The sequence below is a fragment of the Rissa tridactyla genome, chromosome 2 (assembly GCF_028500815.1).
Source record: "Rissa tridactyla isolate bRisTri1 chromosome 2, bRisTri1.patW.cur.20221130, whole genome shotgun sequence".
Lineage (NCBI taxonomy): Eukaryota > Metazoa > Chordata > Aves > Charadriiformes > Laridae > Rissa > Rissa tridactyla.
The window spans coordinates 81,623,138-81,650,810 of record NC_071467.1 but is presented as its reverse complement, the minus strand read 5'-3'; the positions used below and the strand labels follow the sequence as shown (position 1 = coordinate 81,650,810).

General features: G+C 37.0%; 1 protein-coding gene across 1 annotated transcript in view; it reads left to right on the top strand.

Annotated features, from left to right (window-relative positions):
• The window catches only part of RETREG1 (reticulophagy regulator 1), a 71,127-nt gene that overhangs the window by 12,592 nt on the left and 30,862 nt on the right, over nucleotides 1–27,673 (top strand). Inside the window, exons 2-3 of the mRNA XM_054190802.1 lie at nucleotides 3,428–3,534; nucleotides 5,316–5,346. Of these exons, the coding sequence (XP_054046777.1) occupies nucleotides 3,428–3,534; nucleotides 5,316–5,346 (138 nt within the window). The remainder of the gene's footprint in view (nucleotides 1–3,427; nucleotides 3,535–5,315; nucleotides 5,347–27,673) is intronic.

Here is a 27,673-nt window from a genome sequence, read left to right as displayed (position 1 = left end):
ATCAACCAGAAGACCTCTTTCTCAGGTGATGCCACTCTTGTCATCAGCCCATGCAAGAGGCATTTCTTGCAGCCCCAAAACCAGATGGCTGCATCCTGTCTCTGGAGCTGTGTGAGTGAAGGCCTCTCATGTGCTGGGGATACCTAATTCAGCCAGTGCTGAGGACCGAGTCCCATGGCATATCATGATCATTTTTGTGCAGTCCCACACTGTCTACAGCAGAGTTTCTTGCCCCCTTGTCATACATTATGTAAAATACATAATTCTATGCATTGTTTTAACCTTATCTCTCAAAATTCTGCAGAATTTCATAGGGAGACAAATCTTGTTCATGTCTCTAGGAACTGCTGTTTCTTCCACAGAATAATTGTTACTTCCACAGCACTTGTAGAAGAAATTCAACAATTGGAACTTCAGCCTGTTTTGTTTACTGCTTAAAAAGAGAGCATAAAAGTTTGCTGAATAGGTATAGCTATTGATTCTTCTACTAAACAGAAATATCTTTGTGCAGTATATGATAATATCATTCTGGAGCCTTTTAGTTGTCAGATACATGCGTGTGTTAGAAATACTTCAGTAATCTCTGTTCTTTTCCTTAAAAAAGAAGGGGGAAAAGAGCCCTAACTCCTAATAATAAGCAAAAATACCACTGAAACTTTTTGTTAGTCAGGTTGCTACGCATCATGTTGTTAATTTCTATAAGAATTTTGAATCCTGGCACGGTTAGCATAATACGTAGTTTTCAGATCCCAGCATGCTGGACTAACCTTTTGATGAGCTTATGATAGACATTAAAAAAACTACACGGGGACCTTAACAGCTTTTGACCAGTTAAGGTTTCAAGGACGTAGATCTGTCTGACATATGGCTCACAAACAGTTTTTCTAATCCGTATTGCTGGAGCACCTGAGGGCTGACGCACGCTGGCTGTGAATGAATTCTTAAGAGGTGGCCTTTCTTGCAAACAGCACAGTCTAAATAAACAGTACTGAAGCAGAGAAGGAGTGTGACAGCTAATAATGTTAGGGCATGGGAAATCCAGTCAGAAGAACTGAAAGCTCTTCAAATAAGTGACAAGCTCTTGCTTGGCTACTACATTAGCTGCTCCAGCTAGATTGCTGTTTTTGGTTTTTTTTCCCCCAAAGCTATGGATCAGAAAGACTGCAGTATGGAGAAGGCAAAATGACATGACTTGGAAACATCTTTCAGAGAGGATGCTACCTTCTTAATCCTTGTTTGCTAATCCTTGTCTGCATTAGTGCAATTGTTTTTTAACAGCAGGTGACAGCTGTGATTGCAGTGAAACTAGGAGTGTGGTTCAATTGTGAGCATAAAGTAGGTCAAACATATTCTGTATATTCTTTGAAAGGCAGGCTAAACCTTCTTAGTAAATACCTGATCTTACCTTTAAGAACTAGTAAAATGTGTGCCGTATGTATGCACACGCATTCACATGCACATACACAAATATTGGTGTATTTCTTTAAACCATTGAGGACTGGCCAATGATAACTGCTAAATTGGGGCATAATGTTTGATTCCATAAAGTATTAATGCATAAGCACCATGAAGAACCTGTAAAGTAGGCACATTATTAAGCCCACATAACTTAAAGGTAGCATTTATTACAAGCTTCTGATGCCTAGAAGTTGTAAGAAAAATTCTTCATTTGATTTTTCTCTAGTGTCGCATCTCCCTCTCTTCTCCATTATCAACAAGTTAAATAAGTAGGTTAAGCAAAGTCTTCAGTGCAGTTAAACTTGATCCTTAAACAGAATCAAGGATGTTTTATGGTGAAGATTATCACCAAGAAAAATAGTGGGACAGCATAATGCAAAGCTGTTAGGAGTTTTGATTTAATGAGCTATGCTTGGGCAGCTTTGAAAGAGCTTACAGTGTGGTCTTTTTTTTCCTCTAAACATCTCTATTGCTTTTCTTGAGCTGGCTGAAATTATACAGAGGTACTGATTTCATACTGCGTTTTTTGATAGAGTAGTGTTATAATTCAGACTGCACAGATGTAGAAACCCTGCATATTCAGAGAAAAACTTTCAGAGTTAGTTTATCTGTTTGTATTGGAAATCATATCCTGGTCTGCTCAGGGTGATTGGGCATTATGAGTTTGTGTTAAACAGGAAAATCAGTGGCACAGACATTTTCTTTGATACAATCCTGGGTTTTGAGGATTGCAAGGAATATTGGAGCAGTTTTCCAAAACTGTGGTGTGTCCTGAGCTTGTTACAAACACCTAGAAGTTAATTTTCTTTTTAAAAATCCAGGTGTGCTCAAAGGGTGTTGCTTGGTTTCCTCCAGAGGCCGTGCTTGCTACTCCTTTTCACTTCCCTTCCCCCTCTTTCTTGCAGAAAAACTCTGCAGCAGCAACTGGTTAGGTGGCCAATTGCCCTGTTTTCAGATCCCAGAGGTTTCTTGGAAACCTCCCAGTTTTGTATGGATTTGTTTCTGTCGGTATTCTCATTTGATCCACTGCCTTGGACAGTGGCTTCTTACTGGTTTTGGCTATCCTCAGCTTTTTTTTTTTTAAAGTTAATTGCTTTTGCTTTTAGCTTGAAAAAGATACTAATGTGCTTATTATCTGTATTCAGATCTCTGTCTTAATGTGCTTGAAACAAGCTATTAAAATACTTCAGCTTTTTTTTTTTTTCATTTAATTGAATTTTAATTCTTATACACTTTGGATCCTTTTTTATGAGTTAAGATATTTGTCAGTAAAATGTATAGAAGAGCTAATATCCAGACACACCTAGATAGCAAAGTCAGCAGTGCATGAGATGATTATAAATAATACACTCTGAGTCTAGGTCTATTTGACTTGACTTGACATGTTCTAAAATTTTTATGTAATGAAAAACAAAATTCACAAAAGCTTATTCAAGACAAGTTTGAATATTATACTGTTGTGGTTTGGACATATACCATGAATGACAGAGTTTTACCTTATCTTTGCATTCGAAAGAATCTTTTGTATAAAAGTCTTGTGTGAACATAGGTCCTATAGGAAATACAAGAAAATGCCTAATGTTTTTGTAAGTGAATAAAAAATAAAATTGTTGTGCCAAAACAATTTATGTTAATAAAACCATAATTAATTTTTAAAAGTAATGTGTCCTATGCAGAAATTAAAATATTTTGTTTTCTATACTTCCTCTGTGCATAGATAAAGGTGTGGACAAAAATCTGCTACAAACTCAATGTATGTTCAGCAATTGCATCTTTAAATGAGACTGCCATGCTTGGAGCAGTCAGTGTTTGCTTCCTGTGAAAGGGTTGTGGGGAGAAACTAAATTCAATAACATAATATCAGTCTATTTTTTTCTCTTTATTTTCAGTACTAATAGCAGCTATCAGTCTACATATACTTACAATAAGTTTAAAAGTATTCAATGTTTATTTCTTCTTGACATTCTAGGTTTGTTGCACTGACCTCTTGGAGAGTGTATCATCTGACTTCTCTCATAATACTTGGAGTGCTAATTCTTCAGATAATAAAGGATTTGGTATTCTCAAGGATAAAAGGTAAGGCAGTATACTGATAGAGATCCTTGCTTAAACACCTGCAATTCAGAGCCTGTTAGTTCACTACTAAATCCACTTCGATATTATGGTTATTCTAGAAGTATTAGCTAATTTCAGAGAGAAATTAATATATCTATGATGATCTATAACCATTTTCAGTGAAGTTTCGCTGTATTTTGTAGAAAAGGCATTAGGAGACTTTAGAATGAGTATAATTGGTATCAGTGAACAATCATTCTTGTTTCATAACTGCTAGGTATGAAAATGCATTTTGTCTAAAATAGATGGTTTTCCTAAACGTTTCTACTTCTTCTGACATTCTCCTAATCACAACATTGTTGGAAAATTTGGGAGACCCAATATAAGTTGGTCACTTTGTAAACAGATTGAGAAAGGACCTATCATAGCACAGTTGAAATAAGAAACGAGCAGTATTTTTTTCTACTTCAGATAGTGTTCAGTTTCCAGTGTGTATGAAGTCTTATGTGAATACAAAGAAGTTTGAAAGGGATTTTGAGTTTGTTGGCTTTGGTGGCTGGGGTGGTTTTTGGTTTTTTTAGTTTTTTTGATTGCTATCCTGTAGTTCATTACCATCTTGAAAATCTTTGGCAAAATGCTTGTCATTAGTCTGTAATTTTCATTGTCAGGAAGATGATACTATTTTTTTTTAAAGTGTCTTATTTCGTCTGTGTTGAATCCCCATGCAAAATGTTTGAAAAATCACCTGCATATAGTGCAAAAGCAGGAAATAGGTGTAGAAGCAGCATGTTGTTCCTGTGTGATGTACTACCACATCATTTTTGACTCCCAAAGCCTTTTGTTCCCTGCTATAGTTAACAGCAGTTATTCACAACCTTTTTTTGAAGCATGGTTTATCGTCATTGTTTTCTCCAGAGTCTTTATTACCATTCTGTTTCCTGCTTGAGCATTGCAAGCTCAGAGGCCAACTTAAAAAGCTTAGCAGAATTTGAGTTTTAGGATCCTTGTTGTATAAATTGCCACTAATGTTTATACCTCACTAGATGGAAGGCAGTGATTTACCTAAGTTCTCTCTTAGCCGTAATTACTGATAGTTTTGTACTGACCAAATCCAAGATGTACCAATATTGACCAAGCTAAGAGAGTAATACCATCCCATCTTCATTTGTGTTTCAGTCCCGTTTCTATGTGGTTATTTCACTATTCATGATAGAGAGGAGGCTAGGAAGACCTATGTATACCAGCATACAGAATGATTATTTTACTATTGCTAACTTTTTTTATTTTACTACTGCCTTTGATGGCATTGTACACAGAGTTCAAGAACAATCAGGTTCTTGAAGTAATACTTTAGAAATCTTGTGGTAGTGACTTGAAATCAATGAAGTGTCACTGCAAAAAGCAGAAAAAAATTCTTCCCAGTATACCACTTCTGTGTAGTTACGTCACGCTTCCAGCCAGCCACTAGGTGGCAAGACTATTACAGATTCATAAGGAATGTAGAAAGTGGTTGTCAGTTTGTAGATGCAAAGCATAAGTTATCTTCTCCTTCCATGTGAAAATGTAGCAATATAAAATACTGAGGTTTTTCCATTTATATTTTTAACTGGTATGTTAACTTTACAGAAAACAGTTCAAGAACTGTTACTCTAAATTAATTATACTCCTCCTGTTTTGACTGTTACAAAGACTTCCTTAGTCATTTTGTCCAAAATTTGAACATTCCGTATGAATAAAGAAAAAAAAATATATTGTTTCTGGTTTAGTGCATTGTGTTTCATGTTACATTCCCACAATTGCAGGTGCGCAGCTTTGGAGGACCATCACTGACAAGTAGGTATATTATTTTTAATACATTGGTTATTTAATATCTTTTTTATTATAGCTAGTCTGGAATTAAAAAAAAAAAGTATTTTCCCTCCAATTAAAATAGAATTATTTGTATCTTAGCATCTTTTTAAATTTTAATAACATTTGTTCATTGGTTTTAATAAGTTTGTAAAAAGTGTGCTTTTTCTGATTTGAGTTTCAGTATACGGTAACATATCAAAATACTTTCAGAAATGCTTTTTCTTACACTGGCATTGTCATGTTTTGTGTTTTCTGGGAATTGGTGTTTTCTTTAAAGTTGATTATTAGGGAAAAACACTGTGTTGGTTAAGGAGGTAACTTTCTTTAAGAATGTCATTATACCAGTGCTGTCTAGAAGCAGGTAAGCTTGCTGGGGTTTCCCTTTATCTCTGTAGTAGCCAACACAAGTAATTGATCATTATAATTTCAAATACTAGCTGATATCCGTAGGAGTAGAAATTAATCAGTAATCGTAAAGTCTGTTGACTTGCCATTCGGCTGGCTCAATCTACAGTCAAATGTTTGTATCATGTTGTTAGTGTAGAGTATATAATTGATTTAATTTGTAATATAAGCAACATCTCTAAACAGTTTACAAATAATCCATTTTCAGAATACAAGTTTGTATATTTCAGGCATTATTCTTCTAAACAGACCACCAAGAATTATTGTATATCTGACATCATTTAAAAGCAACTGCTGCATTATGAACATCCATTAGCATGCTATTGTTTTACACCCTGACACTGAAGGGACAGTAATGCAAAGCTGAAAAGGGAAGATGCGAGTTTTTGTTTTCTGCCTAGGGATAGATACTGATACCATGGCAGTTACAGAATGCAGTTCAGATGTGCAGTCTTTTCTAAACTTCTCCAGGTATGCACTATCTTCAGGCTTTCTTTCAAACCTGAAGTGGAGCTATATGGAACTGGTAACAGGTTAGTTCATGAACTGAGCAGTGTAAAATTGTTCTAAAACTAATCAGTGTATCTGTGTAGACCAGCAATGCTTCAAAGATTTTAACTGAGGAGCCATTGCTGTGGCACAATACATAGTGTGACTTTCATTCTTTCATCTTGTTCCTTGTGAGAGATTTTTACATAAAACTTACTATCTTTTTGGTTTTTTACATCTGAATTTACCTGTTTACATTAGGCAAAAAAAAAATCAAATTGCTCATGGAATGGAAGGAAGCATAGGTTTTTAACTGCCCTTTGTTTCCAAGAAAAATAATTCTGCAGTCCGAGACCAGTTTTTTTTTTTTCCTCAGGTCCAGGTCCCAAAATCAGAATGATTGGTCTTCAGGAAAAGACTATAAATAGTACTTGGGTTAGGGTTTTCAGGTGTCCAGAATCTTGGATTTGACTCGCTGTTCTGTGGGAATGTCTGTGCTATTGGGTAATAAAAGACAAGCATTGTATGTCTCTATGTAAAGTAACTCGTAATGGTGAGAACACAAGGTCAGTTCATAAGTCTGTCTAGCCCAATATCTGCTCTCTGAAGGTGGCCAGCCAGGAGAGACATGGCCTTGGGTAGTGTATAAAAGCAGGACAAGCTTGCAAGGTGCTTCTCCTGGTGTACTTTCCCAGCCTCCAGCACCTTCCAGTTAAAGGACTTGTAGGTACCAGAAGCAGTGTCTTCCCCCCTACCCCCACAGCTGTTCTAGGTGGACCTTCCATGAATTTGTTCCATTGCTTTTGTTCTTACAAACTTACGATATTCACAACATCCTGTAGCTCAGCTATCCACAGCTTGAACTATGTGTTTTGTGAACGCAGCCTTGTGTTTATTTAATGCTATATAATAGTTTCTTAACACCTTTCTACCTTTTTTGTGTTGGAATAAATAGTGAGCAATCACTCTCAATATTCTTCAGCAAGTTGTGACTTTATAAAACTCTATCCTGTACTGTTCAGTCTGTGACTACTTAATTGTTCCTAAAATAGAAGTTCTCTGTAGTTTTGATATCTTCATTGTGCTTTTCTGAACTCTTCTTCCCTTTCTGTTGTCTTCTTTGTTGGGGTGGAGGAACAGGATTAGAAATAGCCTTCAGCATTCAGGGAGACCTTGGACTATACATCGGTATAGGACTATACGTTTTCATAAAAACACCCTCTCTTCTTTTCAGTAAGTCCCAATGCTTCATTGGCTTTTTTAACTTCTGCTGAGCTCTGAATTGAAGTTTTCATGGATTTTTTAATCATCTCAAGATTATGCTTCTGAGTAGTAAAGGTCAGTTTAAAGCCGATGTGACTTTAAGATTATTTTTTTTTTCCTATGTGAATCTCTCCACATTTCATCTGCCTTTTGTCAAGATAGTCACTTGATACTTGTTTAGAGTTCTGCAGTTCCTTGCCATTGGTATCCCTCTCTACCAGAATAATTCCTCTCATATCCCATGACTTCTTAGTCTCAGTAAGTGTTTGATGGGAGACTTTGTTGAAAGCCTTCTCAGAAATACAGGTGAGTTTTTACAGATGTCAGCATTCTTGTAGAAGCTGGTTGACTCTTTGAAAGTACAGAAGGCTTGTGATGTGATGTCCTTTACAGCGTATCATAGGACAGGCATGTGTGTCCTTTATTAGATTTACTGACAGTTTGCACAGAACAGAGATGAGTCTTTACTGGTTTGCAGTCCTCTGGCTCTTGCATACCTTCTCTAAAAATAGATGTTGCTTTGGACATTTCACAGTCCTCTGGTGTTAAGGTGGCTTTCAGAGAGATTATTTAGCATAAATGAAATTTCAACTGTTGCACCCTAGCTTTCATTTAGAACTTTTATAAGTTCATATAAAGACTTTGCATTTGTTTGCACTGTGGATGGGTGTTTGGTGGGTGTTTTTTATTTTCTTTTTTTTCTGAATACTAACATAAATGTGCCTGTTGATTCAGTTGAAACTGGAAGAACTGCTGTAACATACTGAGGCTGGGTGCATGGTTGCTTTCCATTTTACTCAAAATTGGATATAAAAAACATTTCATGCTATCTTGTATCAGCAAGCTGTGTCAAACATATCCCCATGCTGTCTGTTCACAAAAAACATGACTCAGCAGAGAATCATAAGCTTAACATACAGAAGAAAAAAATTAGTAGATCCGTGGCACTTTGGGTGAGAGGCAAAGCCTATTCTAATATATTAAATGTGTTCGTGCACATTCTCTGGCATCGAGGCCCACAGGCACAAAACAACTGTGTCTGTAGCATTTAACGGCCTTACAGTCCACACAGAATGGTGCTGTGCAGGCTGGGAAGGGTTCCTGGTCTGTGCCAACTTTGAAACTGCCTTGGGTTGTTTGGGAAAGTGGTAGTTGGCATGTGCCAAAACTGTGCCAAGAGCTATTTTAATGGTTTAACTGCATAACTGACCAATTCTAGTGCCTGACAACATTGCCACACCCTGCTTATCAAAACAGATATAGTCAGAAAGTAAAAAATGATCTCCACGGACTGGTTTCCTGCCTTACCTTTGTGTTATGTAATGCTGGTTTTGGAAATTAATATCAAACAGTTGCTATCACACTATAATGGTTCATAAATGGTGGCACAGCTTTATGATGATTTTAATAGTGACATGACATGCTTTGTACTATTACTTTTGCAGTTAGAGCTTGTGGTAGCTGGAGGGTAAATGACTGATTACCACTGTTCGGAAACTTGCATTTTTTTCAACATTTGTGTGCTTTGTGCATCCCTTCTGCTGCATATACACTCCAAGCATCAGAGATCAGAGTCTGTCAAATAAAGATACTGTTAATTTGTTGCACTTGCTTTTGGTCCCTCTTGATCTTTGTTGAGGACTGCTGACTAGTTAAAGCAAGCGTAGCCTAACTTCTTTTTCATTGCTGTAACCCAAACAGAGCATACTGGTTGTCTCACATTTAAAATGTGTCTATGTAAGAAGACCTGTGTTTTTATTTCTAGTGAAGTCATTTAGTACTATTTTAAGTTAAACGTTTTAAAACTGAAGCAAGATGACGTCTCATGCGGAACCTTTCTCAGTGAAGCAAGTTCTTGCACCATGTTCTGTTTCTGAATCTGCTTCTTTTTCTGAAGAACTTATCTACTGACATCTTCACCTTTTTTCAAAAATGGATAACAACTGTTAAAAGAGCAGTGGAGAAGGTCACTTGTCAAATTACTTTCTTTTACTTTATAAAGCAGTTCTATTTCTTCCTTTCCTAGCAAGATTTCTTTGAAACCTGATGCTTCTCTAGTCAGTGCTAGCAGATGTTTTAGAATATGCATGGGAATTGTGGCACACCTTCATTTCTTGAGTTGTGAAACTTAAGGAGGTCAAATTAATGTTCATTCAAAATTATTCCTTTATAGCAAGCCTAAAAAAAAGCCAGTTGCAGCCCGAGAAGAAACTAAGCAACTGACAGCGATGGGGGAAAAAACTCTCATGTTATCGCTAAAGATAAAGGAGACAATTCCCCCTTTCATGCAATTACCATGCTTCATTTATTATGTCTGAGGCTTTACATACCTCTGATTTGCATATGCTTTGCTTGCTGGGTTGGCATAAGACAATCTACAGGTCATTTGCCTGAAGATTTCTGATGTAGTCTGACTAGTCTTTTTTCATGATCCAATGGAGAAAGACTTGAAATACTTTGTGAGATATATAGCATGATTCATCTTGTCCTAAATGAAATGTCTATAGACTGGTCAGGTACGTTGTACCTTAATGGTGACTTTTTGTTTCCCCTGAATATACAGTAAGCCTAGGGTTGTGAGATGAGTTAGAGCACTTACCAACCTTTGTATTGTTATTCCCTGCTGGTCTGAAGGCCTGTCTGTCTTAAAGATGCCATTGACTGGTGCTCATGTTTACAAATAAGAAGCTGACTCTTCCAGCAACTGTCCTGGAATACCATTCCACAGCAGTAACGACTGCAGGGCTCGAAAAACAAGCATGGGGACTAGATTTGCCTCTGTCTCTTTGTGTATGCAAGCAGTTTCTCTGAAATTAATCTCTGGCACAGTATGATTGTGTATTCAGATGACCTTGAGGACATGTTGCTTAATAGTATCTCAAAAAAAAATGTTCCATACTTCAGGGTTTTGCAAAGGGATCTCTTTGTCGATGAGCGGATTAGGAAATAAGAGGTATTTTTCCACTAGGAAATCTAAACGGTGTTTCTGTTTTATGCTTGCTAATCCATTTCCTTGATGTCGTAGATCGGAACAAAGCTAATATAAGTCAAGGCCAGTCAGTACCAAAACACAGTACTATCAGCTTCTGTTGCGCAGCCCCTTACTCTCAGTTTGATCATCCAGGTGAGATCCATTCTTCACATGGCTGTAGACTGAAGAAAAAAGTTCCTGTGCACCTACAGGAAGCCAGAGGACAGAATATAGTCTAATAGATAAATAGGTAAAAATAGGCTTCAGAGTGCAAATATTTCCTTCTTCATTTGCTTCAGTATAATCTTGAAGGCATCTAGTGTACTCAAAGACTTCCACTCCTGGTATTTTGTAATGTTTGCTGTTCTGTTCATTTCAGCTCATACATTCATGTGAGTTTGTGCTGGAATATACATATGGCTGAATAACATACCTCAAATAATTCTGCTTAAAAATATGATTCACCCAAATATTCTTAATGTAAAAAAGTGGTTGCAGTCCTGCAGAAAGTAGATTCATACTTGTGAAACTGTAGTGTTGGCAAATGGAAATTGAATTTTACTTGCAGTTTAAACCTCCATCTTATTTATTCAGTAGCCACTGTACTGTTCAAATATCAAGTGGTAATGATCCTTTGCATAATAATACATTGTCACAAATCGGATAGCTAGCAATATGCACAGTGTTTTTTCTTTACAAATCACAAAGGCATGTATTATATTAATGTTCAAACTCCCCGCAGATTATGGAAAGAATTGTCTACATTACAAAAACGTCTTGATGCTTGGTTTTTGGTGGTTTTTTTTTTTATATTGTGTGACTTTTTCCTGCTTTCTGGCTAGTTATTTCCAAATTGTTAGCTCACTTCTTGGGTAGTATGTTCTTCAGAGTTTATTTTTATATTTGATAAATGGTAAAGTCAGCATTCTGGTAAAATTTCTGTGTATTCATTTTCTTACAGGAACAACAAAAAAAACCCCCAACTTAAACAGACAGGCTGTAACTTTGGCAAAGTGTCATACTTAAAGTCTGAAGACCGTTTAAGACGTTTTCCTACACGCCTATCCTTGGTTGTTGGTTGGTTGGTTCTTTTTTGTTTAAGGCGACAGGAAACAAAGGAGATGGCGCAGCCTTTGTAGGTGTTACGTATCTCACTGGTAGAAATAGTTGGTTTGTTTGGCTTGTTTTTTCCCTTATATTTCACAGAAATAATGCATGCTGCATATAACCAATTTCTTATCACATGGAGAGGTTTGCAAACTTCTGAAGTCAGGCACACTTCCTGTGGTTCTTTAGTGGTTTGTTATAACGTGATTCTGCCTTAGCCATCACAAGACATCTTCCTCTCTTCCTCGTCTGCAGGAGCTCAACTCACCTTTCATTATGGAGGGTGCATGGAAGGGATGAGGAGAAAATGTTGGGATTGTCCAACTGCTTTACTATTCCCAAACAAACATTGCATACGTCTTTCTGTGAGCCTTACTTGCTTTCTGTCTGTATTAGTAAAAAATAAAGGTTAAACATCCTTGTGGCTTCAAGAGTAGCTTCTGAGGAAGTAAGGGCAGACACAAAGGACCAGCAGAATTTTACTGGGGATGTTTTTTTGTTTGTTTTTTTTTTTTTTAACAGGGCTATATTCCATCAACCCAATTTAATATTTGCTGACTCATGAGTTATGTTTTCAGAAACTTTTATCATTCATCTTTGAGTATCTGTGTTGCTCCTAGCATAATGCCCAAACCGAGGCCTTATCAGCATCAAGTAAAAGAGATGAATTGTGCTGTATACCATAAATGTCTTGTAAATGCATCCCAGGCATAGATTTATTTTTTCCTACGACCACTGCAAATAACTCAAGTAGCTTATATTCTGTTGGGAACATTTTTCTTTTTCACTGTGTTGCTTGTTTAGTAAGTAGTTTCCTGTTTCGCGTCCGTGCATTTGGCTTGTCAAATACAGTATTTCCCTGATGAGTGTGGCTGGTTGATTGTTTCATTCCATTTTAAACTTCGAGCTCCTCTTTGAACCCTGTTTCTATTTGAACTCCTTGATTGTTTCATCCCATTTTCCAGTTTTAGCTCCTCTTTGAACCCTGATTCAATTCTGGCTTAAACCACAACCTCTACAGTGTCTGCCACTCCTCCCAGGGGTATTGCCGCTCGCTCATCTGAAGGATTAGTGCAGATACCGAATGAAAATGCTAAGGACATATCAATCTCATATAACAAGACACTTCTAACACCTGCCCTTTGGTATGGCTTTTCAATTAAATGTGAGGTTATCTTATGGGGATTGCATATAAGCCGTATTTTTTGCAGTTTGCTTTTAAGTGCCATATAGGAGAATTTCAAAAGCATTGCAACAGTTGAGAGGTATCCTTCCATCTTTTCTTTAGGATGGGCTAGGTACCCTTTTTAAAGAAATAAGCCTTCTTTTTTTGCTTGTTTGGATACTGAATAATCCTCACTGACTGCTTTAACAGCTTCGCAGCTGTGTTACTGACTTGGTCAGTATCTCTAAGTGAGAGCAGTTGATCTGAAATTGCTTGGATTGCCCTATTTTTTCTAGTTTTAATTTCACAAACCATAATTCCTTGAGAAATTCATTACTGTCTTCATTTGTCCTGCAGTCCTTTTCCTTCCTCTAGCCCATCAGTAGTCAAAATTATCAAGAATTATTTTAAACTTTTTATTCTATTTAGAGAGATCTGAAAGATTTACATACTGTATATTTTGGTTTTGCACCACTGAGATACTAGGAAGTCATTCAGAAGATTCCTGTTGCTTACCTCTAGAATTTTTTTTTTATTCTGATAACTAAAGTGTTTTTATACAAGTATTTAATTAAAAATTCAAGATTCACAAGAACACCTCACATAGTCTCGTTTGACAGTTGTTTTTTTGGTCTCGCTAATCTCTCACAGACAGGAGATTTCAGTAATCATTTCTAAGCATATTGTTTGAAAGTTTGTGGTGGGTTTTTTTGGTTTTTTGGGGTTTTTTTTTTAGCATTCTGTTTGTATCTTCTCAGGGAGAAATATATAAATACATTTATTCTTTGAATAAATCAGGAGGAGTAATTTCATGGAAGAGCCTCAGGAGATTTCATGTGGAGGCTTCTAGAAATCCTTACACCTAGCATTTTGCCAGTTTGCCTCCATGTTGGAAAATAGGTCATCTGGGCACCAGCACAGTGAGACGTGTATTTTGACTAGGCTTAAATAAACTAGGCTTGAAATACTTTTATTCAAGTGAAGTCACTGCATCATGATTAAATGTATGAAATAAATACCTAACATAAATGCAGTCATTGCAAACTGCAGGGTATGCATCCTGTGCAAAAAATGACTCAGTAATTAATACCCTTTGTTACTCATTGGTAAAAATGAATTGTTACACTTAGTTGAAAAATGCTAGCTTCATAATGATGGGAGGATGGAAATACAGCCTTTGTTTGACACTTTTTATTTAAACATAAGACAGTTTTTCTTCAGTAGTTTTCAACATATAGTAAAGCCAGCTCTATTCCATGTTTAATTTTTTGAAGTATGGAGCTGCAGTCACCGTTCAATTATTCATGAGAGTTTTGCTTCTGGATCTGCTGTGTCAATAATGCAGTTCTGTTAAAGGTGTCTGTGAGCACAGCCAGGTGGATTTGTACTTGGTGAGTTACCTAAGAACTGCTAATTCTGAGCTGACCCAGTTCTGGTAGCTCTGTGTCATGCTCGCTGGCATGTCACATAATACCCGTGTTATCATCACTGGAGGAAAAAAATGCAACCTCCCTGCTGCTGCCTACCATCATCTAGGCCGTCTCACATCTTTTTTTATTGCTATGTTTATTGTAATGATAAAATGTTTCTTTTGATCAGAGTATTAACTAAACATTAAGTACAAGATATGTAGAATTGCAGGTGTTTTGGTTTTTTTTTTAGTTCAGCTTGTTTCTAGCACTAAGAAAACAAAACAGCTCCTGGAAGCTGATGGGAATTGAAAGAAAGGTGATAAAGTGAATATAGAAAATTCCATCAAGGAGGTGAGTGGAGAAACAAACCAGAGATTCAGAAAGAGCAAATGGCCAAACTGGTTAGTGTTACTCAGGAGCTATCCCATGCCACCTAGCCCTTTCTCCACCTTTCATTATCTCAGTAACAAGTGCTTAGATCTACCCTTCCGTCTTAGACAAAAGCAAGCGTGGCAGGTGCTGCATTTGAATTTACTGATTTGCACAGTGCAGTTGCGCACTGTTTGCCAAGTTTTCCCAGCTTTCAGCAAGGGAGTTTGGAGGTGTCCTTCACGTCTTAATATTTTCATGTTTCTTACTGATATGGCAATATTGGCACCAGTATTTTTCAGCAGCAGAAATAAAGCTTTAAAAGTCTAATTACAGGGAAAACAAAACATACTTTCTTGTGTGTTGAGTTGTGGGACACAGTTTGGACATACAAGGAAAGTTGTAAGCTTCTCTTAAAGTACTCATCTATCCTATCTTCGTGGGTTGATTTTTTTAAGCCTGTTAACATCTCTATAGAAAACCTATATCTGAAAAACTGCAGAGGAATTGTGCTGGTAACATCAATCTCAGATCACTTTTTCTGTCTGTCTTCAGGGACGCCTCTTGAAGCAGGCAGTTAATCTTTGCTTGTTGTAGGGTGTAAGACCACCACAGGGAGTATCAAATGACTTAAAAGAAAAGGGACAATATTTGGGTACCTCCTGACTATAAAAAAAAATGCTGTTCTCTGACCATTTTTGAGCAGATCAGCTTTCTCATGCTCACCACAGCATCTGTTATTCTCTCCCTATTAATATTTCAAAGCTGCTTGGAAATTGTCAGCTACTGGCAGGCACACTTTATATATTGCTGTCGATTCTAAGTATTACTGCAGTATATATTTCAGTATAAAGCCCTTTGCTTTGTTTCTTTTTTTTGACTTGTTTATATTTACAAAGTGTTTATTATAAATAGCATGCTTCAGAGGCAGGGTGTAGAAGGGTACACTCTTATTTTGGCTGCCAGCCTAAATAGCATTATAAGAAAACCTGTCCAAGGATGTGATTGACAGGTATTTCCTCAATAAGAAAGTGAAACTTGGAATAAAGTGTACATGGGGGAAGTGACAAAGACCCCTCGTATCCTAGATAAAGATCCTTACAGTTGAAAGATTCAAAAGGTTTGGTCATACTCTTTTAAAATGTCAGCCAAAAAGTAATGTTCATTCTTAGACAGGTGTATTTCAACTCCCATGTTAAACTTAGGCTCAAGTTATCAACTGCTTCTTGAAGGGTAGCAAAAGCCTTTCTGCCTGGCTCAGACAGGGAAAGGAGAAGACTTGGATGCAGTCGCATCGTTCTGAACAGAAGAGCTGGTCACTCCCTGTCTCTCTCAGCCCTCACCCTGAATATTTATCCCTAATCCATAAATACTTTTGAACAAGTATTCAGTATTCTGTGATTTTCTAATTTGTGGCGGGAATCCATGTCAAATGTCTCACAATTTGTAGTTGTGACTGTGTAGAAATAGCTGTATATCGGTACACTAGTACTAACACAAGGTTACTGGTTGGAGTGCAGTCTTTAATTCCTTATTTTCAAGTGGAGGTACTGTACTCCAAGGCTTTGCAGACAGTGCAACTGGAAAAAAGTCAGTTCCTTCTAAACAATATACTTTTTTTTAGGGCCACTCTCAGAGTTAGAAAGGCTATCTTCTAGTTAAAAGATTTCAAAGAGCTTAGGCAGCCTTAGTGAAATGTCTAGACAGGTAGACCTTAGCTGCATATTGTTGTATCTTTGAATTGGTTAAAAGCAGTAGTACTTTATTTTAGAGTAGCAAGGTACCAAGCCCTGTTAAAGAGAACAGAAAACTGACATACAGTCAAAACATCCTTTTTGTAACTCTTTGTACGTTTATACCATAAAATAAATGTAACTGTCGCGTACTCCAGGAACAACCTGTCTGATTGCCACAGAGCTATTGGGTATGTTTGCCTGCCTCAGAGATTTCTTATGCTTGCAAATGTAATGTTCATATTTTTCACCTTTTGTGTATATTTTAAAATGTTTTTTTATAATTAGGTGGGCTGCATGGAATTATTATTAATGCCTAAAGCAGCAGAATATCATTGCAACAAATACCAGAGAGATCGTGAGTAGAGGCAGACTGCATTTCTGATCAGTGTGGAGCTTTGAACAGAATGACAGACCTCATATTGCTCATCAGGAGGGAAGTCGGCAAACTGACCTTTTTAAAGGGTAGAGAGTAAATTTAAAGTGGAAAGATTAATGTTAAAATGGCCATGTGTCCGACTCCCTATGTTTATTCCATTGCACATGTAACATTTTCACCATGGGTATTTTTATTCTATTCTTACCACTTTCCATTTTAACAGTTGAACAACTGTGAGAGATAACTTGCAATCCTGAAGTCATTTGACTTGTCATCTTAAAGGGTATTTATAAACTATAGCATTCAGGGAGCCCCCAATGTTACTTTAAATAGAGACTGCTTTTCGGATTAAGAAAAAAAACCAGACTGTTTCATTTTGGAATTGCTTTACTTAAACAGAAGTCAAATCATATTTGATAAAAAAACCTCCATGAAAACAGGTAGCAAGTTTAACCATGTGCTGTATTTTTATATTACCACTAAAGACTGCAGGAAAAGTATGTGGTATGGCTTATGCCAAACACAAACGTGAAAAAGATGTTTTTCTCCTGCAAGTACAAATAGCTTTTTTTTCCCTTTAAATATTGTGCTATATTATCTGTTTCCTGTAGGCAAAAATGCTGCTTTTGTTATTTCGTAATTTTGAGGAGAAGAATAGGGTTTGTTCCACACGAAAAAGTTACTGAATCAAATATCCAAACCTGCTATAGGTATATTTATCAGAGGCATTTGTATCCCAGTTTCCGTGATCGCTTGTCACAGTTGTTGCCAGTCACAGATTTTTTTTTTTTCTTGCCACACAAATCGGCATCAATCTGATGAGGAGAATATATATGCATGATGTACAGAAATGGTTGTGGGGCCTGTTGTCCCTAAGCATTGATTTCAGCATTGTGAGACCAGCTTTCAGGTCATTCTGCAGACAATGCAAAATTGTTGAATTGGTATCTGTTTTCTCTGCTTGGGAAGCTTGTGTTTCTGTACTATTATTTGGTTTGAGAAACTGAATTATTTAAATAATATTTTGTACTGTCTTATGTCTCAACAACAGGAACAAAGATTTAATATTCTATACTGCTACATCGTTTTCCATATACAATATGCTCCCTGTATGCAGCAAGAATATAGAAGTTACATTTTCAGTTTTGTAAAAATGCTGTTTTTCAGAAGGAAAAAATATGTGCAGGTCTCCTAACAGCCTATTAAGTTAATTTTAAAATTCTGAACAGTTTATAAAGCATATTGGAAATTTGGGGGAAAAAGAAACAGGCAGTTTATCTTAATTTGAGAACTTGATAAAAGAAGGAAGAAACATTTATGATTAGTGAAACAAGGTATTTATAAATATATACTAGTTATTGCCGTGGAAGGAAGAAGACATCGGTGCTTGGAATCTTTAGAATGGTGACAGTCAGGAGAAGGATCAGAGTAAGTAGAGTTGAGTTTATATAGTAGTTGGATTTTGACCTTTAATTGCATCTGGTTTGCCAAATACAAGCATTAGATTACAAAACGCATGATGGAAATTATTTACAGGGGGCATGAGAACCTATAGTCGTCCTTTTTTTTTTTTTTTTTTTTTTGTTTTGTTATGTTGCAGACGCCTGGGTTGTTGTAACACGTGAGGGTGTGTTTCCCAGCACAACATCTGATTAGTCACTAATTTAGTAAGGAATGTCCTGGCACACAGTTTTGTTCAAGCATGTGAGCCTATCAGCAGAATAACATATTATATTCTTTTAGGTGTTTCGACATACAGTTGAGTAAAACAGCTCAGCTCTTTTGACACAGACATTATGATATTCCTTCCTTAAGTCTCCTTTTTTTCTTTTTGCTGGCAAAAGAGATGTTGCATGTTTACCTATTGAAATCTATTTCATGCCTTAATTGTTTTTTTTTATTCGTAGTATTCCAAGATGTTTTAGAGTCTAAATAACACTGGGAATCAGTTGTATAAAGCTACACGTCTCTTATTTTTACACTGAGGAAAATAGAGGGTAGCATATGCTCATCATGTTTTTCACGCACTGCAAGTTTCCCCACTCCTTGAATACAGATGATCAGACCTATTCAGGAGACCAACCTAGTAACAATTTTCAGAGATAAATATTTACTGTAGCACAAAACCATGCAAATCCTCTCAAGTCCACCTGAATGTTATAGTCATAGCACCATATGGCGCACACTTCCTTTTCCTAGATCAGATTTGATATAAGGAGAATGATAACGCTTTCAGAAGTTCAGCCTTTTTTTTTACCGAGTGCCTGGATTAGTAGCACAATTAATAGATCACTGACGTAGCTGAGGCATCGATGTTACTGTAGGTCAGTTCATAATGTGAGGTAATGCTTAAGAGTATTTCATGGCGAATATAAAAATATCCAGTATGAAAGTAGTAGAAGTAATTTTTAAAATACTTTTAAATATTAACATTCTTTAAAAATCTGTATCAATAATTTCAGACAAGAAGACTGTGACACAATGCTGAGTAGAGACTGATGTAGTCCAGTTGAATTTCCAAAAGGCATTAGTAAAAGCAAGTGACTAACTCTGGAATACAAGAGAAGATTCTCCCATGAATAAAAAAAAAAAAAAAAAACAAAACCAAACAAAAAAACCAGATGGAATACAGGCAACAGCAGTGAGACTAAATGGCTAACCTTCATGTTAATGGAAGGTTGGAGAATGAGTCCTGCAGCACTATGTGCTCGAATCATTCTGAGAAATGTACTGACAAGTGATGCTGAAAAGGCACTGCATTATGGGATGGCCAGGCCTGCTGGAGGTACCAAATTATTCAAGGAAATGAAGACAAGGACCGACTGTGAAGAATTTCAGAAGATCCTTACGGATTCTTTTGCAGTAAAACAATATATGAAATTCAGCATAGGTAACTCTAAAGTTATGCAGGAATACCAGTCCTAAATTCACATATAAAATAATAAGGTCTGAAGGTGACTCTAACCACTCATGAATAAGATGCGGTCTCACAAAACCATCATTGATCAACAGACTAAATCTACTGTTAAGTATCAGTAAAAAGTACATACAGGGCAAAAGTAAGCACAGCCACGTGCCACTCTTAGAAATTTGTTTTATTTCCACATCCTGAATACTGTGTGTGGTTCTGATCTGCTACCTCCCAGAAAAAGATATAGGAGAAAAAAAGTCCAGAGTAGAGCAACAAGGTAGACCAAACATACGGAACTATTTCCATATAAAGAATAAGTAAATGAGATAGGACTTTTCAAAAGAGAAAAGGAATAATTAAGGTTAAATGTTATAGGGGTCTCTAAGATACCATAAGGAACATGCCTTCTCTCTCACGCTCTTGGAATGAGAAGGCATCAAAAGGATGAGGAAAAAAAATTAAAAAAATGTAATTCAGCTTTAAAAAACAGGATTGTTGTGACCATTAGGACTATATGTGGATTAAAAATATAAACTACAGGACAGTTGTTCAAAGAAAATTAATTGAAGGCTATTAAATGAAAACCCACCACCACTGGCTTTGAAAGTCCCTGCGTTGGAGATTGTTGGAAGCTGTATCATTACATATTTTCCCATGTTCTTATTCTGTTGCTTAGGTATCCCCAGGTATTCAGTCTGAAGACAGGGCACAGGGCTAGATGGACCTTTCACTGACCCGATATGGCTGTTCTTGTTAAAAGCATTACAAGCATTGACTTCTTATTCAATTAAGTGACATGGCAGGACTGAAATAAATACATCTTTTTATTTCTGAATTTGTATACGTTGTTAATAAATTGTATACAAATGTTCAAGTCTGAGAAATCCCGGAAGGGTATGTGAGATAGCTGTTGACCGATTTTAGACTGAGTGTCTGTTGCTACCACCACATTCCATGGAAGTTGCAAGGTCAGTGTGTACCTTAAGAACTTGCTTCTATGCATTTAGGTATGAGATCAGAGTAATAAAATCAATCAAAGCAGTAAGCAGTAATATCTGAGTTTTGCATGTCTGATCTTAAAAATGTTTAGAACAGTATTTTTTTTAAAGAACTTTTACCCAAATGAATGTATTTGTTTTCTTAGAACACAAACCGAGACAAGAGCATGTTAAGACTGCTGTCTTGTGTATTGATAACAAAGACTCCAGATGTGTCTGAACAGTTACTGTATGAAGTTACCATGTCAGGGCTGTACAGGAACAGAACTGTTTCCATTGTGAGTTCACCATAGGCAGACAAATTTCTTAGGATGTGTAGCATGGGAATTCAGCTGAAAACTCCTTAATCTGATGATAAATAGAAATATAAAGTTTCTGAAAAGAACACAGAATTCTTTTTAAAGTTTCAAATACTTTGCTCAAAACACTTCCAGATGTACCTTGAAAAATATGTATTTCATCAACCAGTAATCCAACAAAAAACATACTAAAAAGGCTTTTTCTGTAAAGAATATTAGTCTTCAGGGGCTTTCTTTGACAGTCACTGAAATGAGGTGGAGAGAAAAGCAGGACACATGAAAAGTCATTGAAAGATGATGCATTTAAAGTGTTCTGAATACTCCCAAATAGAGGCTTTTTTCTCCTTTTTTTTTTTTTAATAAGAAAAACTCACCTTGCTGGACTAAAGTAAAAATCTGAGTGTTATTTTTTGACCCTTCTACCTCCCTCCTCTATAGGAACATCCAGGGAGATGGACTCTATGATCCTTCTGGGTCCCTTCCAACTTGAGATAGTCTATGATTTGTGTATCAGCAGAGAAGGTTTTTCAAAGCAAAGGATGCTTTCTTATAGGTATCTCGGAGATGAAGATTCCAAACGCAACAGCAAAAACTGTGACAAAGTATCATGTGTTTTACAGATGTATATAGATAAAAGACATGCATGAATAACCAACTTCTAAATTGAAAGCTTAAGTTTTCAGTCTTCTCTCAGCAAAATCTATTATTGAAAAGTATTTCCTAGAGTTTAACAAAATTATTTATTTAGGAAACTTTAGACATCCATGAAAAATGAGGGAAAATGAAGTTTTAATGATGACAGGAGCTGCTATTGTGCTGTGCAAAACAAGGTGTTCTGTACATATGTTCTAAACCACCTTATAAAATTGACTGAATTTAAATAAAAATTAATAGTAAAGGAACAGGGAAAGGAAAATTTATGCATTTTATACTTTGAGACAAAAGTCTAGATAACTGAAGTTTATTTGCCTTCCCAGTAGTGCTGTCAGCCTCTCAGCAAAATGTCATGCATATTATCATCTTCTCAAGGCAGAGCAAAGGTTATCGGGTGCTCAGCGCTTCTAGCTGAGTGTTCTGGCAGCGCCTGCCCAACCAGTTCAGGGGATTCCTCTAAATCACAGATCTGCCTGTGCCCTTGATGACAAACGGGTTAGGCTGCAGGTCTTCACTGATCATCACTCCTAGTCTCCTTCTTGACTTCTGTTAGCCCAAGAGCCATTTAGCTCTGTGGGTTTTTTTGGGGGTGGTGTGATTGCTGGAGGGAGCTGAGATCTCTTTTGCAGTCTTGGCTGCCCCCTCGCCTTTTCTGTGGAGCTGTATGGTGTTTCATTGGCCTCCATAGCTTTAAATTTGCAGATATTTCACAGTGGGATGGATGTTAAACGAGCAGAGCGATTGTGGTTTGACAAGTATTTACTTTAATGAAACGCTGCTAAAAAATTGGGCACTCCAGTCACTCCAGCATAAAGTTAGTGTTGTTTTCATCAATGCGTCTCAGAATTAACCATCCTATCCAGTCTGCAGTTGTGTACGTGTATGAATTGTCATTGTGTGAAGCATACCATTGCTTTGTATAATGTATTTCTAGCTGCTCTTTCTCATTATTGCCTATCTTACCCTTGTACGTTGTCCTGTGATATTATGCAGGAGTATTTTCTTTTAAGTTTTGATGTTAGCATTTTACAAGGTTCTATGCCTGGTTTCTTTTTCCAAATGGTGGGTCTATTATGTGAGATTAAATGGCAACATGAACTGTGGTGAGGTGTTCCTATATTTTTGCTTTTCTTTTTTTTAAAGCAAGCTAGTTGATCTACATACACAAGTACATGCCTTCTAAAATGGCATGCACTCTGACATTATTTTCCCTGATCTATTTTAGTTTGTAAATACTTTAAATTTTGCTCCTATAAATTTACATTTCATTGCTTTCATTACAATGTATCAGATTTGCTAATGTGCCGTTACATGTGTTGAAGTTGGAAAATAGTGACAGATAACATATAAATTACCAATTGCTCCATCAGATAAAAATATGGCCTTGAAACTGAGTCACATCAGTGACAATCTAATATTTTTTTTATGCCACAGTTGCATAGTTTACTATAGTGAGACTGAATAAAGATAATTCGAATGAGAAAAGCTCTTTTTAAACAAAGAGAATGTATTATTGAAATTTTACCATCAGGCATGTTAAACACTAGAGATTTTATCTCTTGTCACATGGTAAACCAACAAATAGATAGCAAGTTGATGAGAAAAGTTAACAGTATAATTTTTTAATCTGTCTCACTTTCATTATATAGGCATTGAAGAAGACTGTGGCCCTGAAGGAATCAAGATGAAGTTATACTTAGTATGAAAGTGTTTGCCTAGCAATTCTGAATATTAATCAAGAACTTTGGGTCTTTGAGCTGGGACATAAGAATAGGGCTGATGTGAATGAAAATTATTAATAATATATAACTATGATGGATAATATATAACTAACTTCCATTATAATGTACTTGAAGTCCTGCAGTTATCACCCCTAAGCTTGTAAGGTCTAATTCAGGCCTGGTGACCTGGACTCTCCATCATCTTTGAAAGGTTATGGAGAACAGGAGAGGTGCCTGGGGACTGGAGGAGAGCTAGTGTCACTCCAGTCCTCAAAAAGGGCAAGAAGGAGGACCCAGGAAACTACAGGCCAGTCAGCCTCACCTCTGTCCCTGGAAAGGTGATAGACAGCTCTAAGCATGTAGAGGAAAAGAAGTTTATTGGGAGTAGTCAGCATGGATTCACCAAGGGGAAATCAGGCTTGACCAACCTGATAGCCTTCTATGATGAAATCACTGGCTGGGTGGATGAGAGGAGAGCAATGTGCTTAGTTCTGGGCTCCCCAGTTCAAGAAGGACAGGGAACTACTGGAAAGAGTCCAGCGCAGGACTATGAACATGATCAAGGGACTGGAGCACCTCTATTATGAGGAAAGGCTAGGAGATCTGTGTCTGTTTAGCCTGGAAAAGAGAAGACTGAGAGGGAAGGGTTGTTGTCAAAAGGATGGGGCCAGACTCTTTTCCGTGATGCCCAGTGACAGGACAAGGGGCAACAGGCACAAACTGGAAGACAGGGAGTTGCATCTCAACATGAGGCAAAACTTCTTTACTTTGAGGGTGACGGAGCACTGGAACAGGCTGCCCAGAGAGGTGGTGAAGTCTCCTTCTCTGGAGATATTCAAAACCTGCTTGGACATGTTCCTGTGCAACCTGCTCTAAGTGAACCTGCTTTAGCAGGGGAGTTGGACCAGACGATCTCCGAAGGCCCCTTCCAACCCCTACCATTCTGTGATTCTGTATCTTTGATTTAGTTGTGGCTTGCAATTTCACTAACCACTCTCTGGTGAGATTCGTTTACATTGCACAGAATAAAAAATTCTATGATTAGGTGGAGAACTGGCTCATATCATGTTCTTTGTAGGTTGATAGCAGCGTCAAAATGATGGTGGATTGTCTTAGCAAACTGTGAGCATACCAGCAAAATCTTTTAGACATGGGCATTGTCGGTACGTGGCTCTGAGTGTCCTAATAGTCTTAGAGATTCTACGTAGCTGAGCAACTTCTTACATTCTTAATTGAATTACATATAGAATTGTCTTCTAAATATTCTCCTTTTCTTGGTAGCTTGCTGGATTCTGTTTTTCTTGGCATTTTGTGCTGTGTTTAACACACATTAGAAAACATAAGAAACGTCAGGTTTGTGCTTTAACTCTTTGTATCAACACTTTTGAAAAATACTTTCAATTCTTCATGCATTCTTAACTATTTTTAATCTTTTGACCGATTTGTTCAATGCAAACTGATTTTATTGTATAGCTTGAGCTTGCTATTTGGTCTGCCTTTCATACAGTTCATCTCTTTGCAGTGGGGGAAGAAACCAATTGCTGAGATATAACAGATTCAGATTGCTATGAACTAAGAAAGACAGGTGGAAGACAGATGGAGGGGCAGGTTTCAAAACCTTGCATAATATGGGTACCTGGGAAAAAAAATGGCATTTTAATGTGTCTTTACTGAATTACAGATCATGATTATTGATGAACTAGTACATAAGTACCTTTGTATGTCTTAGGGTAAATAGGAAATGTGGTATAATAAACAAAATCATTTCATATAACAGTATGTAAAGAGTCTATTGAAAAGTCTGGAAAAATATTCATTTATCTTTAGAAATTGCTCAGATTATTGCTAGGTGATGTACGATGTGGGGGTTTTTTTCCCCTCCAAAATCTGTTTCTTTTATAGCTGTTTAACAAGATCCCATGGCCAGAAAGTCACAGAGCAGTTGAGATTTTCACCCTTAGTGGTAAGATCTTCTACCACCCTGTCTCCAGCTCTTCTCTGTTTGTCACACAAATCCAGCATGATCTATTGTATTTGTACCAGAAGTAGATTTGCTATCTTCATGCGACTAAAATATAGTCATTTGCTTTCTAAACTGCAGTTGAAGTGTCTCTTATTTCCTTTAACTCCTCTTTCTGCTTGTGTTCAAAAACTTGGAAATACTCTCGTGCACCGTGGCGCATTATTATGTGTGCTTTATGATGAAACACTAATACTTCACAGTGACAATTCATTGTTGACGACACAAACCAGGTTTTGCTGTCTGTTAATAGTCATGTTGCTTTCATACTCAATTTTTTATGATTCTTTAAAAATACATATTCATGTCCTTTGTTCTACCAAGTACATATTTCTTGCATGCAATATGTTATTCAGCTTTTTGAATGCTACATAACTTTTTTAATGTCAAACCTGAATGCTGTGGGATTTTTTTTTTCCTGAATATGCAGCTTGTGGTTTAAAAAATGTTTTAACAGTTACTTATTTCATCTAGGTACTACAAAGAAGAGTTCTGTGTAATATGCAGGGTTCCATGAAGAGAGAAAAATTTTCCTGAGTGCTTATTTTGCTTGCTTTTGTTGGTCTCTGTTGAAAGATTTGTATTTTTTTTTCTAATTCATTTTTTGTCATTCCTAGTTCTAGGTACAGATAAATATGAAACTGTTTTGTGTGTAATAGGCGTCTTTAAGGGTTTTTTTTAGCACACTGCTTACCAGGTTGAGGTTACACCTGCTGTAATATTCCCGCAACGAACTGAGCATGTTCAGCAGGTCTATCTTGATTTTTCATTTATGCTTGTATGAAACACTTCCTGTCTCTAAAACGAGCCTCCTGTGTATATCTCATAGTATATGAAGAGATCCCAAACTTAAGTAAATATAATAAGCATTTGCAATTTGAAGTCAGCTTTACATGGTCAGAACGAATTGGGAAAGCATGGTATCATTCAGCAAATTTAGATGTTGAAAATATGGCAAAATTGGGTGTGCGCTTCAAATTGATGAAATACAGTAAAATGTATACTTTTGTGTGTGTGCTTATAAATACATAAATGTACACATGCCTGCAGACACACACAAATGTGACTGGCATATTTGGTTTTCTACATTGAAAAGGGGGGGGGGGAACATTCCATTTTTGGGGACTTAATTATGTTATTAACATGAATTTTTCAATTGCAGAAACATGCATTTCAAATTAGTTTTAATCCTAAACATGCCTTTGACAATGATGGTAATTTTTAAACACACGGTCTTACTGAAAATGTCAGCATAAACGATCTACAAGAAGTAAAATACTAGACTTCCCATTCTTTCTGGAAATGTGAGCTAAACTATATGTGCTTTTTGGAGTATGTTTTTTTCCCATGAATCAGTTGAGCATTTTTTGGATTTGTTCAAGTGTACACTATGGTATTACTTTTTCATCCATGTTGCCAGAAGTGAGACTTGTTCATAGCTGAATAATTAGAACAAGGCTAAACACATTCAAAGCACCATGTTACTCTTCTTTTAGACAAACAGACGCAGAAGGCAGCAGCGGCTGTGACTAGTTCTGGAGCTGTCTGACCAGATAAAGCATGCCACAGACTGACTAATCAAAATCTTTGAAAGCTTGCAGACTGGGTGAGCTACACCATCTACCACACAATGCCAGATCATCACCCTTGCACTCCCCATGGACAGCACACTGCGTTTCACCCAACTGCTAAAGCCCTTGAGCATCTTCAGTATTCGAATACGTAAAACAGCGCATCTGATACTTATTTCCGATCCTCTCAGCTACTCAGTAAGGCTGCTTACTTGTTGCGGATGGAGTCACACATTTCACTAATGAGAAGCAACAATATACTTTATTCATATAAAACTGCGAGTTAACAAAGTTCAGTGCTACATGCGACGGTGGTTTAATGTGATTGCATGGCAAACTAGACTGTTATTTACTGTATAGAGGACAGGGTCAGACAGATGCCTCAGGGAGACCCTCTCATTGAGTCACAAGGTCCAGAGAGGACCCCCTTCTTTTCTGAACTTCTCAGAGAGGAGTCTAGGTGTGGCTGGATCCAATTCTAGTCCCAAACTTGGTCAACAGTTTATGTTTAAAGGATTATATATGAGCAATCAATCCTCCATATCACTTGGCTAAGGCTTCAAAGTTCAGCATGCTATTAATCACTTACCGAGAATCCGTTGTGGCAAGGAATCGCTTAACCTCGAGGTGTAACCTTGAAAGGTGTCCCTACTCAAGGGGAGACCACCCTGGCACGCAGCCCGCTGCTATGCAGGAGACCTCAACAGGCCCTGGGCTGTCCACTATTTATAGAGTAAGATGATTGATTTATAGTCATATTTGCATACCAGTGAGACATCTGGGTTCCTGTTCCAGACAGCTCTTGGCTACCATGTTGCTATCCATCCCACAAAGTCCAGCCT